At 45.9% G+C, this 17,369-nt stretch overlaps 1 protein-coding gene across 1 annotated transcript in view; it reads right to left on the reverse strand.

Moving 5' to 3' along the window:
* Nucleotides 1-17,369, reverse strand: part of Cand1 (Cullin-associated and neddylation-dissociated 1) — a 111,759-nt gene that overhangs the window by 62,260 nt on the left and 32,130 nt on the right. The window contains exons 8-11 of the mRNA XM_050182601.3: nt 17,265-17,365; nt 12,979-13,133; nt 10,310-10,506; nt 1,322-1,531 (exon numbers count right to left, since the gene is read on the reverse strand). Of these exons, the coding sequence (XP_050038558.1) occupies nt 1,322-1,531; nt 10,310-10,506; nt 12,979-13,133; nt 17,265-17,365 (663 nt within the window). The remainder of the gene's footprint in view (nt 1-1,321; nt 1,532-10,309; nt 10,507-12,978; nt 13,134-17,264; nt 17,366-17,369) is intronic.

Genomic DNA, 17,369 nt, shown 5'->3' on the forward strand with positions numbered 1-17,369 from the left:
GCTTTTCACTATCCCGCATGTTTGTTCGCTTTTCGGAAGGGCTTTTCACCATTTTTTAAAGTTTTACAGTGCACACTACACTCATGAAGGGGTGTGAACAGTTGATGGAAGCGCCACTGTTCCATTCGCGGCGGCACCCTCAGAATGGCGGCGCTTGCGGGGAGTATCGGTAGTTCATGGAAGAGCAGATACCGCTCGCGGGTTTCTCTTTGCCTGTTGAGCTTGCTTTCTCTATAGTTTGACGTTCCACTTGACTGCCGACTACGTGCTACTTCTATGCTTCCTCAGTCGTCATGAGTGCTCCAGGCCCACTCATCATTCAGCAATTGTTCACAGCAGTGTTCAAGAGGGCTGCCATCCTTCACACCGAAGAAACAAATCACTGCACAGCGGGCCGCAAGTTCGATGTTTCTGAACGGGTGGTGCGAGAGTGGTGACTGCAGCGAAGCGAAATTTTCACCTGTGACGGCAAATGAGGAATTTCCCACGTGCCGAAGTCTGGACGCTTTTCGGAGCTGTAGGCTAAGTTTGCGGCGTATGTCGCTGAAATGCGTGATCGGTCCCTGCCACTGAAGTGCGACATGGTCATGAAACAAGCCCGGATCTTCGCCTTTTAAGGACCTGCTCCGCCATGAGTACAACGAGTGGCTGGCGGCAGAAGACCGTGAAATTACGCCGACCGGACCTGTCAAAAGAGCCACTTTGATGGTTGCGTGTGCTGCTGCTCCACAAGATGTCGTGGTGCGGTCGTTTGCCAAATGTGAAATTTCGCTGGACGCCGCAATGCTGTGGGACCGTAGCAACGATGATGATAGCAGCACTAGTGAAGACGAGTAGTCCATGTCAGCTACTAATAAATTTTCGTTATCGAATGCACCCTCGGGTATGCTCTTCTTTGTTTTGTTTTCTTTTTCTCACGCGATATGGGGGGGTCGACTTACATTCAAGTCGACTTACAACTGTGTAAATACGGCAGGCGCAGCCGCTTTGCCGGCCCGACAAGGTGCAACCGGCACCCCAAGCCCTCCTTGCGCGGTAGCTTGATTGCTCGTATAATCCACCTTGCCGCAAAAGGCAGTTCGCAACACTCAAAATTTAGCATGTTGTAAGCCAATAGACTTGGGCCGGGACTTTTGAAAAATTTGTATCCAGAAACTCGTATCAGGCATGATTGTATCATTGATATTCTACTATAACTGCCATGGCCCACCCGTGACTCACACCACAATGAACATGTTAAAACGAATATTGTCTAAAGACGTAACACCACAGCGGCTCAGCAGCCAGTAGTGGACCAATGTTTCCCAGCACTTGTACTCACAGGCAGCAGTGTGTCAACATGTGGGTGGAACACCTGGGGACTGTGGTGCGTAAGCAAGCACCCCAGGAAGGCAAGAGTGTCAATCTTCATGTTGGAACTGGATGCTCGGTCACTCAGCGAGAAGTGCAATCCAGGCAGCAGCGCTGGAAGATAGTCGGCCAGAGCACCGGGCAGCAGCAGCAGCAGCTCTGTCAGTAGTGCCAAGCAACCCTGCATACATTTTTTTTTCTTTTTTACTGCACCTCTACAAGCAGTACAGCACTAAAGAACTCACAAAAACCACACTTAAATTTAATTAAAACAAATTCTAATGGAAGCTCAGGTCACTGGGCAGTCACCTTGTCAAGCTACTAAATGCTGCAGCTTTTACTGGCTTTTCCTTCCTATTATGTAAAAGAAAACAAATTTAAGCAAGGACTTTTTTTAATGAGATTCATCAATAGGATTCATGTGACAGTGATGTTAGTTTCCTCCCATAGAAGATGCGGCATCCATCGTTCATTTTAATTTTACAGCACACAGAACACAAACACAGCAACGAACAAGTTTATCAGAATGCGCGACACATGTCCAGACTTGCTCGGGAGTGAAGTGCTTTTGCTGACAGTCAAGTTCCAACTGCGCAAGGATGCATTCCAATGTGCTGCACACGCCTCCTCCATTGAGTGTCTACCCCTCCTGCCCCTTCCAGCTGTCCCGGCTACCTCACCCATCATTTGCTGTACACAATCTGGCAGACAAGTTTTTGTTCGCATGACCATTCTAATGCTGAAGCATCAAAAGTCATGGATGCATCAAAAGCTGCACCAACTCCATGCAGTGTGCCAGTTAGGGCTCATGTCAGCCAACCAGTAACAAGAACTGACCACATCTTCCAGAGAATAGAGTAGGGGTGCACTACTATTGTGCACTACTAATCCTTCTGTGAAGCTTCCCTTTCATTTGACGACATGCAGAGCGCCATCAGAGACATTTAATGGACAAGCCTTTATTCTGGTTTTCTTTACTGGTTCACTGACGTGACTCATTGCTTTTGCTGCACTGCACGAAGTTGATAAACTGGAGTTATCCTGTTTCATATTAACTTAATAATCATATGGTTTCTAAGAACTGTTTGCACAACTGGGCAGATTACAGGCTCGAAAAGAAAGGACACTATTCTTGGCTAAACAATTGTTCCTTAGTGCACATTTTTAGCAGACACGCAAAAGATTGGTAGTGAGCAGACTTCCTGTGGGGATCACAGCAGATTTCCTGACACTCGTGAAGAGATCCTCCTCTGGGCCAAGATAATGTAAGAATTATATCCCAAATTTCCTTTTCATGCATTGTCAGTCATTGTCAGCGGTCCATGCGGTGCTGCGCCCACATCGTCACCAGGATCAGCCAGATGTGAACAGTGAATGATTAAATAAAGAATAACAATGAGTAAAAGAAATTCTTACATCATACCATCCCTGAAATGTAAGGGGTGTGCAAATATTCCAAACTTTTGAATAACAAATTGAATAGTGACTTATTTGATTCAGTTTTCAAATGAAATAATCACTATTCATAAATGTGAATATTTTCTGAATTTTTTTCGATTATTTCGAAACATCATCTGCATCCCACTAAACTACAGGTGTGCAAACATTCGAAAGTTCTGAACATTATTAAATACTATAAATTTAACATTCATATTCAATTCGAGAACTAGTATTAAAAAATATGCTAAGATTCGATTGGATATGAATATTCGAAACAAATTTATTATATTGCTGGCTGTGCGGGAACAAACATGATTCTTAGTGTTTATTTCTTTCTAATCTAAGAAAGTGTGCCTGATTTTATGCTGAATTTTGTGATAATTTCATGCTGCTGGCAAAATTTTGCCTGTAAAACATGCTTAGCCACTGGACGTCTAAGCTTTGAAGGAAAGCCAACCTCATAGTAGCAAGGGCCACGGGTTTGCGAACAGCGACGAGGGTGGACTCTGCAAGTTCCACCCCCAATCCTGAGCTTATTGTTTGACAGCAAATGCGATGAGTGACGACTGGTTCAAATGGCTCCGAGCTTACGGAAAATTGATGCGGTACAGGCGGTACAGTAAGGCAGGGGTTGGCGAGAACTGACAACTAGCAGAAATTATTCAATTTTCCAAAGCTAACATGAGCCAAATGCACAATCTATTAGTATAACTGCCTACTAGCTTAATTTCATTTCATTCATTATAGGCATATACAGTAAAAGTTCATTAATGCGACTCCTGTTAATTCGGAAATTCAAATAATTCAGACGGCTCTATTGGTCCTCACCGAAGTGCATGTTAGTCTACGGGACAAAACCTTCGTTAATTCATCAGAATTCGGCCCCACACCGCTTAATTCGGACAAATGCTAACGGCTGCTGCTACACGAAACTGTGGTAAAGCAGCGCTGGCACCACTGGAGTGAAACCAAAACCTGAGAGGCATCGCCATCGTCATCAATTAGCGGGAGCAATCACAGCGTCACCGAACGTCGGTGCCTTCTTTCTTCGCTCCACAGCGCCTTCGACGCCATTTTCCGTTGTGTTGTCTCATCGGCATCATCTCTTCTTGCTGAGTTTTCTTTTTTCGTTGCGACCGTGCTTTCCATGCCATTACCATCGTGTGCTACAGTGATAGCAACGGCGGCAAAGTGGCAGAAGTACAAAGCCAAAAACTTGGCAACTAAGGTGGAAATTTTGCAGGCTTTGAAGAACGGCAAATCGCAAAAGCACGTGTGCACCCATCAGCATGTTTTGTGGATAGCAACTCGGCTAGCAGGCACTGATCTATGAAAGGTGCAATAAATGCCCTTGTGATTGTTTGCACTACTCTGTTGTCGTTCCTTGGTCCCAAGAGCATGGGTGTGAGAATACCACACACGTTATGACCAAGTACAATGTGAAGCAGAGCACGTTGGGAACGTACATGAAAAAGTAACAACAGATTCTTCAAGCCTTAGAAAGCGAGAAGTTTCATGCATCAAGAAAGCGGCCTCAGCTCATCCCCAGCTCGAAGAAGCTTTGCGCCAGTGGGTTACTGACTGTCACAACGCGCACCTGCCTTTGAGCAGACCTCTCGTCATGGTACAAGGTGAGAAGTAAGCTGCAAGGATGAACACTGAATCGTTCAGAGCTTCAGAAGGGTGGTTCGCGAGGTTTCGGGAGACACACGAACTCGTCTTCAGAAGTGTGTCCGGCGAAAAGGCCAGCGTTGACGAAAGCGTGACCACCCAGTGGAAAAATGTGAAGCTGCTTGAGCACATCGCCGCATTTTAACCAAGTGACGTGTTCAATGCAGACGAAACTGCTCCATTTTTCAGAGCTCTGCCCGACAAGACGGTGACTTTCAAAGGGGACCCATGCATTGGTGGCAAGAAGTGCAAGAAAAGGATAACTGTGCTTCTTGCTGCCAATACGACTGGCATGGAGCGCTTGCTACTTGTTGTCAACGGGAAGGCGCATAGGCCACATTGTTTTAAAAACAACAAAAGCCTTCCTGTTGAGTACAGAGAGAACAGGAACGCTTGAATGAACTCGCACATTTTTTCAAGGCTGGCTGCAGCAGTTAGATCGGCACTTCACGTCTAAAGACCACAAGATAATTATGGTTGTTGACAACTGCAGTGCACATAACTGTACAGTTGAACTGAAGAGTGTCAAGGTAGTTTTTTTTTGCCGCCCAACACTACATGTGCCCTTCAGCCGATGGACCAGGGTATCATTCACTATGTGAAGTCGAAGTACCGAAAGCACCTGCTACAGCGAATGATCTTATGCTCAGAAGTTGGAAAGCTGCATGAAGTGGACTTAATCGGCGCAGTGCACATCATCGCCCACGTGTGGAAAAATACAGCACCACAAGTCATCGCCAACTGTTTTTGGCACAGCGGTGTTGTGAGGCCCGAGCATGCGGCAGTAGCCACCGATGATGACTGCCCGACCTTCAATGCTGTCCTTCCCACAGATGTGACCCTTCAAGACTACATAGCGATTGATGATTGTGTCGCCACGACTGGCCCCCTGACCGATGAAGAAATTATTAATGATGTCACGGGCGCCCGGGAAGACCATGATTCAGACGAAGAGTCATGCGAAGAGGTGCAGCCGCGACCTCATCGCACCTCACGAGAAGTCACGGAGGCGCTTTTGATATTGGAGGACGTTTGCCTGAGCACTTCCGACAGTTTGCGGGCTGTTGGCCACTTGGAAGAGCTAAAATTGTGATGTCAGCTGGAATCTGCATGAAAAAGCAGACAATTATTGCAAAATACTTCAGTAAATAAAGGTATGCTTCTCCAACTTTATTTGAATGTTGTTTTTCCTGTTCATTCATTAATTCGGCATTCGGATAATTTGGGTATTTTTCATGGTCCCGTGAGATCCGAATTAATGAGCTTTTACTGTATTCGTATTCGTACTGTATTTGTATAGGAAAATTTTGATATTCCCACACCCCTAAATTAAACATAATATTGAAGCAAAATTGGAAACATGAGAAAAGAAAATGTGAAATCCAGTGCTTTGGCTGAGCATGCCGTTTCAAGCGGCCATGCTTTCGACTGGGGGAAAGAACATGTCCTTGCAGGAAAAAATGGCTATCTCGATGGCTTTATCTTGAGTCACTCATGATTCAGACTATGCCGCACACTCTGAACAGGAGCGATGGCAATCTCCCGTCAGTGTATGCACGCTGCCTGTGTCACATGTTCAAGCCTATTCAAGCTAACTGCTCAAACGCATTTGTTTGCCTGTGGACAAGGCTCCTGTGTAGGAGCCGAAACAACTTCTTTTCTTTTAAATTTGCTTTGGTAAGCATGGTGCCTCGGGTTTTGTCTACTTTTTCACCAATTTTGAATTAACAGAAGTGCACTGAATTTAGGCATAATTAAGCAAGAGTGCCGAAGTTGCTCACAAAAATGAGTTTTATAAGAGTTCATCAGAAAGGGGCCTGATTAGTGCTGTGTGAATCTCAAATAGTATCACTGTATAGCGAGCGAGTGTTTGAATGCGTTTTTGCCGCAAAAGGAGCACCAAGCGCACCGTGGATGGGCCACCCCGACTGACACAGTACCGGACTTAATCACTGCAAGTGCTCACAGACGTCGACTCAATGTGGGATCACTCAAAGAGCGCCCTGAGTGCGCTATTTGCACAATGGTGCCTCATCGGCCGGGGCCACCTTTGTCGGTACAAGGTTCGTCCGGGTCGACAGGACCGATCGATGTGATAACACAACGCGGACAGTGGAAACAGCAACAATAGCAGTGCGCATTTCGTAAAATGCGAAAGCAGGCGTGAAGATTAGGCAGATAGGCACGCGGATCATGTTGAATACGCGGCGACGAACTTCACACTGCTTGAACAGCCATCCATCTAACCTGCATGCATGATTCAGGACCGAACACAGCTGATAGCCATCCATACAAACATATTAGCAGCAAGCATTCCGGGACAATTTGCGGTCCATTCCCACATCGGCCAGCTGAGAAATTGCTGTGAACACTGCCAGGGCCATTAGGCCTAATAGGCTCTGTTTCATTGGGCGTCTGGGACTAAAGTTGCGGTTTGGTGTCGAACCGACTCACAAGTATTCGCAGCAGCCACGAGACACTCTGAAAGCTCGAAAGCTGCCTCACAAACGAAAGCGACTGTACTGATGTTTTTCATGGCCACCAACTTTGCGGCACACCGTACAGTGGCCTATTCTTCCCAACGCCATTCATAGATGGACATCGGCGCCTTGTAGCTTCGAGCAACCCATCTCGAGACTAGCTTCGGATTTACACGGCGGCCGCAAAAATATTGCGAGTCAGTGGCATGCATTTGCGCGAACGGCGGATGAACAAAGGACGATGGGGGGTGGCATCATGCGAACTTGCCATGAACCTTTAAATTTCTGAATCTTTGACAGGTGGCAAATCACAAGCCAAACCTGACAACGAAACTGCACAGACGATGCCTGTTCTTTACCATTAGCATTCCTATGCTCGGAGCTGTGATCGAATCACCTAATGCACGGTCATTTCGTCTGTTGTGCAGATTGACCTTACGATAGCCGACCAACCGGAACGTTGGGCCAGCCCTTCCGTATTTTGGATAAAAACAAATGCGAAACTTGTTATACAATAAATAAAGGATTTCTGCAAAACACAGGCCCACTATTAAGGGGGTACACAGGTCTTGACGACGAAAAAAAATTGATACAATGTAGATTTTTCAGTTCTTTTCACAATCTAGACGTCCTCACGCGCATGTTGCCAAAAAATTAACACGAAACAATGAGTCTTTAGAAAAAAGAATGCCATATTTTTAACGCGAGACGCTCATTTTCATCTGCAAGATGCACCAAAAATGCTCCATCTTGCACCACTCACAGTTTTGAAACCGATGAACAGAGCGCCGCCATTCTGGTCTCGTTCGAAAGCGTGTCCTTCCCACTCACTTTCCCGCCGAAAACGAGCCTTCAGGGTTGCTTCAGGAGGGAGAAACCACGCAAGAACGAAAGAGACAATCCCGCTGTCCTGTTGGGCCACGACCATCACATGACTAAATAACACCTTCTGATAGGAGCGCGGGGATGCCACGCGTCGGCGACGCCATTTTGCCTAAACCATCACTCAGCGTGGTAGCGTGGTCGTGATCTGTCATGATGCCAAATCTTACACGGAAATTCCGTACAGTGCACAAATTCGCCAACCGTCGAACAACCAACAGCGGTGCAACCAAGGAGTTGAGTGCAACGCACGATCATGACGGCCACCACTGCAGCTGACCCAAAGCAGCTGGACGGTGTTGGGGCTTGGCCTAGGCGACAGAAAGCATTGGTGCCGCTAGCGATGTTGACGGCGGCGGACCGTGACCATACAGCGGACGCCCCGGTAATAGATTGTGTGGCAGCAACCATTACGGGCGTGCGTGCTACGGAAATGCACACATGCCCTCATGGCGGCTGACCGAGGTACCATCAAGCCACAAGCACGGGAAAAAGCAGCAGAACTCTCCTCAGTTACAGCGACGAAGCGCATGGTGAAGCACCTAACAAATGAGCCCTGTGAACAAGTGAACTACGCGAGCTGCACATGCAACGAACTTGCAAAGGCAGCAGGACAGCAGCCAAGACAGTAGGAGAGCAGACGCAAACAGAAAGCATGCATCATCGGCAGCATTCCAGGCAGCCATCAAGAAGAGACACAGAGAAAAGTCTGCTCCAGACTACTATCTGGGAGCTTTCCGATTCACTGTAGTGGGGAATTCTATTACTTGGGGACATAAAAAGTATTTTTCACATTGCTAAACGTGTTTTTCATTTTTCTCAGATCATGATTTTCACACACCTGAAAATTTGGAATGTGCACTGTGTCTCTGCTAGTTCTTCGATTTGCACGATTCCTTTTTTTTTTTTCCCTGAAGGCTAAACAGTCAGAGTGAAAGAAAGCTATAATACAGCATGCTAGTGCAAAGCAACTTTTTCAAATCTTGCAAGAATTAAACAACAAAGATTGTGTTGCAATGCTGGTAATTTAAATTTTGATAACTGGCTAAAATATAGATAGAAGCACGAAACTTCGTATGTGCACTCTTCAAACATTCAGAAGCATGCTTAGTGAATTTTAGTTCTCTCAGTACAGTATCTTTCTTTCAAGTCACCTCCCAAATTTATAATAAAAACGAAATGCAAACTTTTTTCTCATTTAACTTATAAAAAAAGAACGGATTACATATTTGCAATCTGCTCACTAAACTGAATATGTGCTGAAAGTTTCAAATCTCTGGAGCTAATAACAATACAATAAGGTTCTACTCGGGCACCAAGTCCCCTCTTAAACTGCAGAACCTAATTTGCATAAAGTATAAGTGAAAGTCGCCACTTCATTAGTTTCAGAGAGAAATAAAGCACTTGATTCTATTCAACAGAAATTCTATTGATAAAAAAACATATTTTCCAGACTTTCATATACTAAGGTTAGCTGTAACCAGTGCTGGCATACTGCTTTATTGTTCACTTTGATAAGAGGGGACCCTACTGTATACCTTGTTGATATACCTTACTGTATACCTTGTAAACCTTGTTAATTCGGATTTCATGGAACTGAAAAAAATGTCCAAATTAACCAAATGTTGAACTACCGAGCGTATCAAGAAAACAAACAAATGTTTACTATGCCAACGCACTCTTATTTACTGAATGAATCAGCAAATCCCATTTCCAGAATTTGAACTCTAGTTCACCACCCACTTATTTGAGGGGGTCTCAGTCTGGTTATAGTTTCCAATTATCATTTTTATTTTACCATGATTCCTGGATTTTCTACTATCACAAGGGAAAAGATTAGAAAAATATCTGAAGTAAAAGTTGAAAGAATCACACTTTCCTAGTATGCTGCCAACAAAAATGAAATAGAAAATGAGCTTCGGGAACTGTTATCACACTCCTGATCACTCGGCTTTTCGTTGACGCAATGTGTCACCATCTTTATACCGTCGTAAAGAAGAGTGACCGGAGCTTCAAATAGCTGGTGCACCATATTTTGCTATGCAAAACTATAAGCAAAAGAGCAAGCAAAAAAGTAAGAACTGATGGTGGATTCGTTACTGTTGCCTCATGCACACAGGAAGCACTCCTATTAGCTGACAGATTCAAATCGCTGGTGCGCATTTCGCATGCCTTTTGCCAGTACCAAGCTGGTTATTTGTTTATCCCAGCGGCATTTGGTGATCGCTGTAGGCTGTCTTGCTGGCTTGCATTTCTTTCGTTAGTGCATCCAAAATGCAAAATTGTTGAATGCACAATTAAATATGATGGAATGGTCTTATCAAAAACCATTTTAAAAAAGCTTACTTGCGTGTATTAAGAATTCAGACAGTGACTGTAGAGGAAAAATTATCAAATGTGATGATAATCTTCTCGATGTGAATTTGTAGTGTGAGCAATGCTACAGGTGTGCTTCACCTCAAAGTCGCTACATGGGGATGCCTTACCTGGCGGGTCTTCAGGGCACGCTCGCGCAGGGGCCTCTGAAGGCCTCTCACCAGTGGTCCCACTTGGGCCGCAACCAGGGTGCGTGGGTCGTCACCACTGAGGGGACCGCCAACACACGGAGTGACGAGTGGCCGTGTCTGCCGCAACAGTGCAATGTATGCCTGCAGGATGTCTACCTTCACATTTTCTTCACGCTCTGAAACAGCACAGACAACGATGGCAATGAGTTAGGGCCACAACACAACATACAATGAGGCACATCACACAGGCCTTAGCAGCGGTGACCAGGAGCAGGCGCCATCCATACCGACTGTTGCGTCACACAGGAAGATGGGTGCAGACAGCTCTCCCGATTAAGCCGCCAGTTCATCTGCACCACAAATCATGTGCACAAGCAGCATCCACAGGTGCATTTTTGTTTAATGCCGCATCTAAATTTCAGTACATAGCTGTTTCATCCAGAGTGGATGATAGTATGCGTCTGCAGTGACACTGTACCAAAGAGGTATCAGTCATGGGCAACGTCACCCTGCTAGCACCAGATGCGAGTCACCATGCTCCTTTTCACAAAGAAAATCTACTTTCTCAGTCTAACACTGCAGCAGACGATGTACAGTGCAGTCCACTTATAACGATATCGAGAAAGACGAAAATATGATCGTTATAACCGATGATCGCTATATCTGGACTGCAGTTACCAAAAAAAATTAAAATTTTAACGCGTTTGCGCTCTTTACCTTTGCAGCTCTTAACTCGAATTCGCTACTTGCTCTAAAGAATAGATGATGTATACAGTAGGCCGTGAAAAACAAACTTTATTTCTAGCGCCAATGACCGTGTCAAGGATTAGGCGCGCCGAAATAGTCCGAAATCTGCACTTGCTTTTGCGGCAGCTTCAGCTTCACAACCCCGGTGTGCATGGATTCCAGCTGCTGCGCGAACACTGGCGGCAATCCTTTAGCATGCATAAAATCTATTAAGGAGTCCATCGAGGACAGTGCACTTTGCGTGGACATCGTGGTCGGGGTCAAGGAGCCACTGTCGATCTCGTTGTCACTGTCGCTGATGCCGTCGCCACCGTCGCACAACTTTGCGTCTGTCGAGACAGCACATCTTCGGCGATCGCCTCGTCGGTGACCTCATCGCAGAACGAGGCAGCACTGTCTGCAGTCAAAAACTCCTCCTTCGACACACCACCTGTGTCACCAGTAGGAACGAGCTCCCAGAGCTCGGTTATGTCAGCGACTTCCACCGGGTCGGTCTCAGCGGGTTGGGGAAGTTCGTCCTTACGCACAAAGCCCGCCTTCTTGAAGCAATTGGTGATGAACCACTGGTAAAGCGCCTCTTCAACATCGGCGTACAAAGGGTCTCTAACCCCTTTTCCGGTGATCGGAATGGCCGCTGATAGCTCCTGCCTTCACAATCGCGGTGCTCCCGGTTTTCAAGATGGTTGATATCGTTAACTGGACGAGCTCAAACTTCTTCACGAGGGCGCTCACCTTGAACCCGCATGCAGAGTCCTGCAAAATATCCATCTTCGTGTCAAGCGACACAGCTTTGCGCTTTGTCGGCGCCATCTTCGAACTGGGTTGAACCGCTGGTTGCATGCTGCTTCGGTGGCGTCAGCCTGCTATCGCGAGAGAGACGCGGGACGGGCGCCACCGCACCGCTTTGCTTGTCGCTTCTTTTTTTCTTTCTCTCTCTTTCGGAGCGACTGTGGCCGACGCGCATGAAGCAGCTAGCGCCATCTTGTGGCGCACTGCGCCAACGTTGGCTGCGCCTACTCGTGCGCGGGCGGGGCGAGACGCACTGCGCGGTAATGGCGGCAGATACGAACTTACGGAGGTAAACATCGCCTCGTCTCGACATCGTTCGTTTCAGGGAACTAAGCAACGCAAACGTTACGATTATTTGGCACGGAAAACGCCGTCCAGACTGCAAAATTTTGATCGTTATATCCGATATGCGGTGAATAAGCTATCGTTATAAATGGTTTTTTTCCCCATAGACCTAATACATAATATGACACTCTCATGTCGACCCATCGTTATAACCGATATATCGTTATATGTGGTATCGTTATAAGTGGACTGCACTGTATACTGCAGGTTCATTACGAAGAAAATGGGCAAGTACTGCACCCAAACAAGGTATAAACCGAAAACACTGCCAAAGGCTACGTCTATAATGATTCTGGGTACCGACAAGCCATCAGTTTGGACAGGGAACCCATATGCACGCATCTGTTCAAGTGATGCAACAGTTATTATATGCTAAGGACAACTTTGACACTCATGCAAGTGATGGAGAGCAGCAAAACCCTACATACTGCACAAAGGGCCACTGAGACCCCACCAGTCTGCTACTAAATGAGCCTGGTTAGAGTAAAAGCTTGACAACATAACTGCAACTACACATAGCATTCACAGCACATTCGTAGCTGCCAACTGACCAGGCAAGCACACAAACTGTACTGCAACACTACAACACAGATCATCATAATGGGAAGCGCTGGCTCCTCCAGGAACCAACTGTATATAAATGAACCTGCTTTCTGTTCAACAGCAGGTTGCATGCATTCATTATCTTGCATAAGCTAAAGCAGATCCCAAGAATTTTATCTAACCATGTCAATTGGTATCACATGAATAGATAGGGCAACACAAACCTTTGAAGCGGGCAATCAGTGCAGGTGAAACTACACGGTAGAATTCTGACAGCATTTCATGCCTGGTGGCAATGACTGCCTCCAGGCATTTCGCTGCAGCCCGACGTACTTTCCAGCTCATGTCATCATCATCACTGTATTCATCTTCACTCTCCCTGCAAGAAAAATTACAAAAAAGTCAGGTCACATCATCAGGGATGGAAGCTGTCAAGGAAGGTTTGGAGCAACTCTGGGAGCAGTAAATTTGGCACTTTGGAGCAGGTTTGGAGCATGAATTGTACGCTTTGGAGCAGTAAATACGTGTTTTGAAGCAGCTAGGTAAATGTCAATATGAGACAAATACAATCATATCAAGAAAACATGTTCCTTACTTGACTTTCCAGAACACTATTACGCTACGGCAGATCAGTTCGGCGGAAGCCCACAAGGTGAGCAAAATGTACGACAGGGAAAAATTATCATCCACCCGAATGTAGCATGAAGCTACAAAGGAAGCCATTACAGGTTTCTCAGAAACCAACATTAACGTGCATACCGGATGTGCCAACTAAATGTGATCAAGAAAAAATAACCTAGGGCGTTCTGTGAACAGCACCTACTCTATGCTGACAGGCTTGTTTTAATGCTAGTCAAGTTTTTTTTTTTTTTTTTCATTGTGAACAAGCAACTAATACTTAATTTAAATGAACTAACATTTTATTACCTTATTTATTAAGGTGCTAGTACAAAGGTTGTGAAGTACGCCGAGAAATTACCAATAACAGTGTATATAGCAACCTGGGTCTTGCGTGTTCCTTTTTCCCGAAAAAACAACAACAAAAAAAGCCAGCAAATTTTTTTTATGTCCACGTGACGTCCCCCTGCACCATCAATACAAGTAATTTCATATGTAAACATCAGCATCAGTGCATTGTGTATAGCATAAAACCTTGTTAAACCGTACCCGCTTAAGCAGTAGTTTCGTTTTAAAAGTAGTAAAATCAAATCCCTGATTCAGCGGCCATTGAACATAATGTGTTTTGTATCCGCATAAACCGTACCAGCTTATTGTGTACGCATCGGTTAACATGCAGTGTTCCCACTTTTCGTCGCGCGAACACGGTGGTGCTTCGTCTCCATTGAGCGGCCCTGCAGAACAACAAGCCTCAGAGATCTGAACAAAGGCCTCCAAGCGCCCTGTGCATTTGCGCATGAAGCCACATCAAAATCAACACCATTTCGGCGCCATCCCTGAGAGTGTCGTGGCATCGTGCAAGCTAGGACTCGTGTCATGCCAAAGCTCGGTTAAAACGGACGCCGGGTGCTCAGCATAGAAGAAAAATTAGACATCGTTCCTGCTGTTGAATGTGACATGAAGAAGTCTGCACTGGCACGCGACATGGTTCTACTGTTGACTACGGTGTGTGGCATTTAGAATGTGAAGAAGTTGCTCGGCGGCGCTGCTGTGACTGTGAAGATATCGTTGCCTCTGTTTTGCAGAAGTGTCGCCTAGCAACAGTGATAAGGATGACACAGAAAGTGACAGCATGGGCAATTCAGGCCCGACAGTGGCAGAAACTGCGCATTACATCAGCCTCACGAATGCAATTGTCGCGACGAGAACAGCGCCCCGCAATGAAAAGGTGCCCAGCGACTTCTGCAACGCTACCGCGCCCGCGCACGGAGAATATGCAACGCCAATGAGGAATCTGCAATGCAAGTGTTTGCCAAGAAGAGGGGGCTAGGGGCTAGCTGAAAAGCTCGCTCGCAGCTTCAGTACTTTGAGGCCGCTGTCGTCGCTGCTAGGCCATGGCAACATCAAACGAAAATAACACTTTTGTCGCGCGAAGTGAATAAATACTGCATGTTTTTTTCCCCTTTCATCGCACTCTCTCTGAGTTCCGTTTTCGACAGGTAAGTGGGCGATCTCATGCTATTTCGGTTAAACAGTACTACCGTTTAGTATGTAGTTTTTCCGAGCTCCGGCTAACTACGGTTTAACGAGGTTTCACTGTATAGGCATATACAGTCGAAACCTGTGATAACGAAATATTTTCGTATCCCCGACAAACGGCCATAGGATTCAATGCATTTTGTACCTCTCGACAACGAAATGTCACTGCACTACAATCTTGCATCAACAAAATTTGCTGGAACGTAATCCTGCATATGACCTAGTCGTGCAAGGATAGCGGGCTGCAAAATGTGCTAAAACGCAATTGCTTGCACTGAAATTGCATAAAATACCACTGCATTACATTTGTGTGTGCACCACCATTTTTGTTTACAAGTTTACAAAAACAACCAAGCGTCGGAAGCTATCACATTCACTGGAAACACGTCATGGCCGCCATCTTGTTTGTTGATCACCCGTTTGAAGCAGCACGCATATTGCTACCGACATGTGACGACAATTTTTGCATACCTAGTACAGTGCGTAATGTGCGCATCGGTGAGAAAAATGTAGCAAATACAAGGAAATCCATATCCCACCGACGTGGAATTGCTTATGGTGCTTGAGATGGCTGTCGCAGCATGGAGTGCCACGCATCGAGCTATGATTGAGCGATCGTCCGGGAATACACATCCCTTGCTTCAAGAACGCTGGTTTTGATGCCACCCTACAGGCACGCGTAGATTCAGCGCCAAACGTAGATTTGTGCGAAGGGGCTGTAATCTTGATCGGTTGCCTTCGGGTATATGAGATACGATCACTTTTGCTCTCGGCACTGGATGCATCGGCACCTAAGGGCGACAGCATGCACTGGAGAAATGCTGCTACATGCGTGGAGTGCTGTTGCTCTGCATCTGGTTCTGAGTTACGCAAAATCTCGCAAAAGTGATGGCACCTCGGAAGCAGTTGACCGAGAATACTGCTCCATGGCAGTACTGCCACTGCTGATCGACGCATGCGGTGCACTTTGTACTGTCAGCAATGCAGTTCTATATCCTCGAGCAAGGCCTGCCAAAGTTGGATAACGAAATTTTGACAGTAAAGTTTCGTTCTGAAACGCATTACCTATCTGTGCTGTTTTACTTTGCAACGAAATTCTCGTGAAAGCAAATTTTTTCGTGTTCTCCACCGACTTCATTATTGCGAGGTTCAACTGCATATATTCACCACATGTTGATACCGGCGAGAATTTAGTTTGTTACATCTGCGTCGAGATATTGTGGTACAGTAAAATCTCATTAATTCAACCCTCATTAATTCGGAAAATTCAAACTCGTCCTTTGGTCCCAGCAGGTGTATGCATTATATATTGCAATGAAACTCTCGTTGATTCGGACAACTGTCGGAGCTCAGCGAGTGCGGTGCACCACAAATGTGCGACACAAAAGAGCAAAAACGGCGTTCACTCAAACGAAGCGGCAGAGTTCGCATCACCATAGTCATCAGTGGAAATCGTACGCGATTGACAGCAATGCCAGAATGCTTTGTGCTTATTTGTGCCTTTGAAGCCTTTATTCTTGCGTTTACTGCCACGCATAGCACCGCGATGGCTGCGTGCCTTTCTGACTGCGTAGTCGCCATCCACGACTGCGTCAATAGCGGCCGCAGTTTCATCCGCAGCCTTTGCAGCAAAGAGTAATTTCGTTTTGACTCAGTGCAAAGCTGTTGCTCTTGAAGAACACCGCCTACATTGCGATGAGCGGCAGCCTGGCGACACTGGCGAAAAAATAATCGGGATGTGCGCGTAGCACTGAAAAGCATCTCAGTGAAGACGCGTGCCACGGCCGCGCTGTGGAGGAAGTCACAAGGCCTTCGCTGCTGCGAGCGCTGATCAGTCACGAGATGGTGAGAACTGCAGCTTCCGCACTGCTTTCGTGCAAAATAGAAACAGGGTCTGCCGACTTATTTAGTAAATAAAAGTGTGTTGACATAGTAAGCATTTCTTTATTGTTTTCTTGATACCCTCGACAATTCAACATTCAGTTAATTCGGACATCTCTTTCAGTCTCGTGAAATTCAAATTAATGAGGTTTCACTGTATTTACAGCTACCAAATTGTTGTATTTTAGCTGCTTCATTGCCATGATACTCCAGAAGCATTACATTATAGAATCAGCTGGGCATGTTAAGTTTCACAAGGCACATAAGGTATCAGTTGAACAACTGTGTTGGAAGCTAAGCTTATGTTAGTAGCTCAACTTTTCTTTTTTTTTACGCTTAGCATATCTGACAATATTTTGCATCTAGTTTTCACTGCAGAGAAACAGCTCTGCCAAGAGAAAGGCACAGGCACACTAGTCAGGTTCAGCTCAAGAAACCTCTAGCCAATTCAAAGCACTAGATTGCAGCTCACCCGCCAGAATCTCTGTCCATGTCCATAGAATTCTCATCATCTTCATCATCATAGTTGTAGTTTGGGTCATAGCAGATATACTCCAGGCAAATCTTCATTATCTAC

Source organism: Dermacentor andersoni, chromosome 4, assembly GCF_023375885.2.
Source record: "Dermacentor andersoni chromosome 4, qqDerAnde1_hic_scaffold, whole genome shotgun sequence".
Taxonomy (NCBI): Eukaryota; Metazoa; Arthropoda; class Arachnida; order Ixodida; family Ixodidae; genus Dermacentor; species Dermacentor andersoni.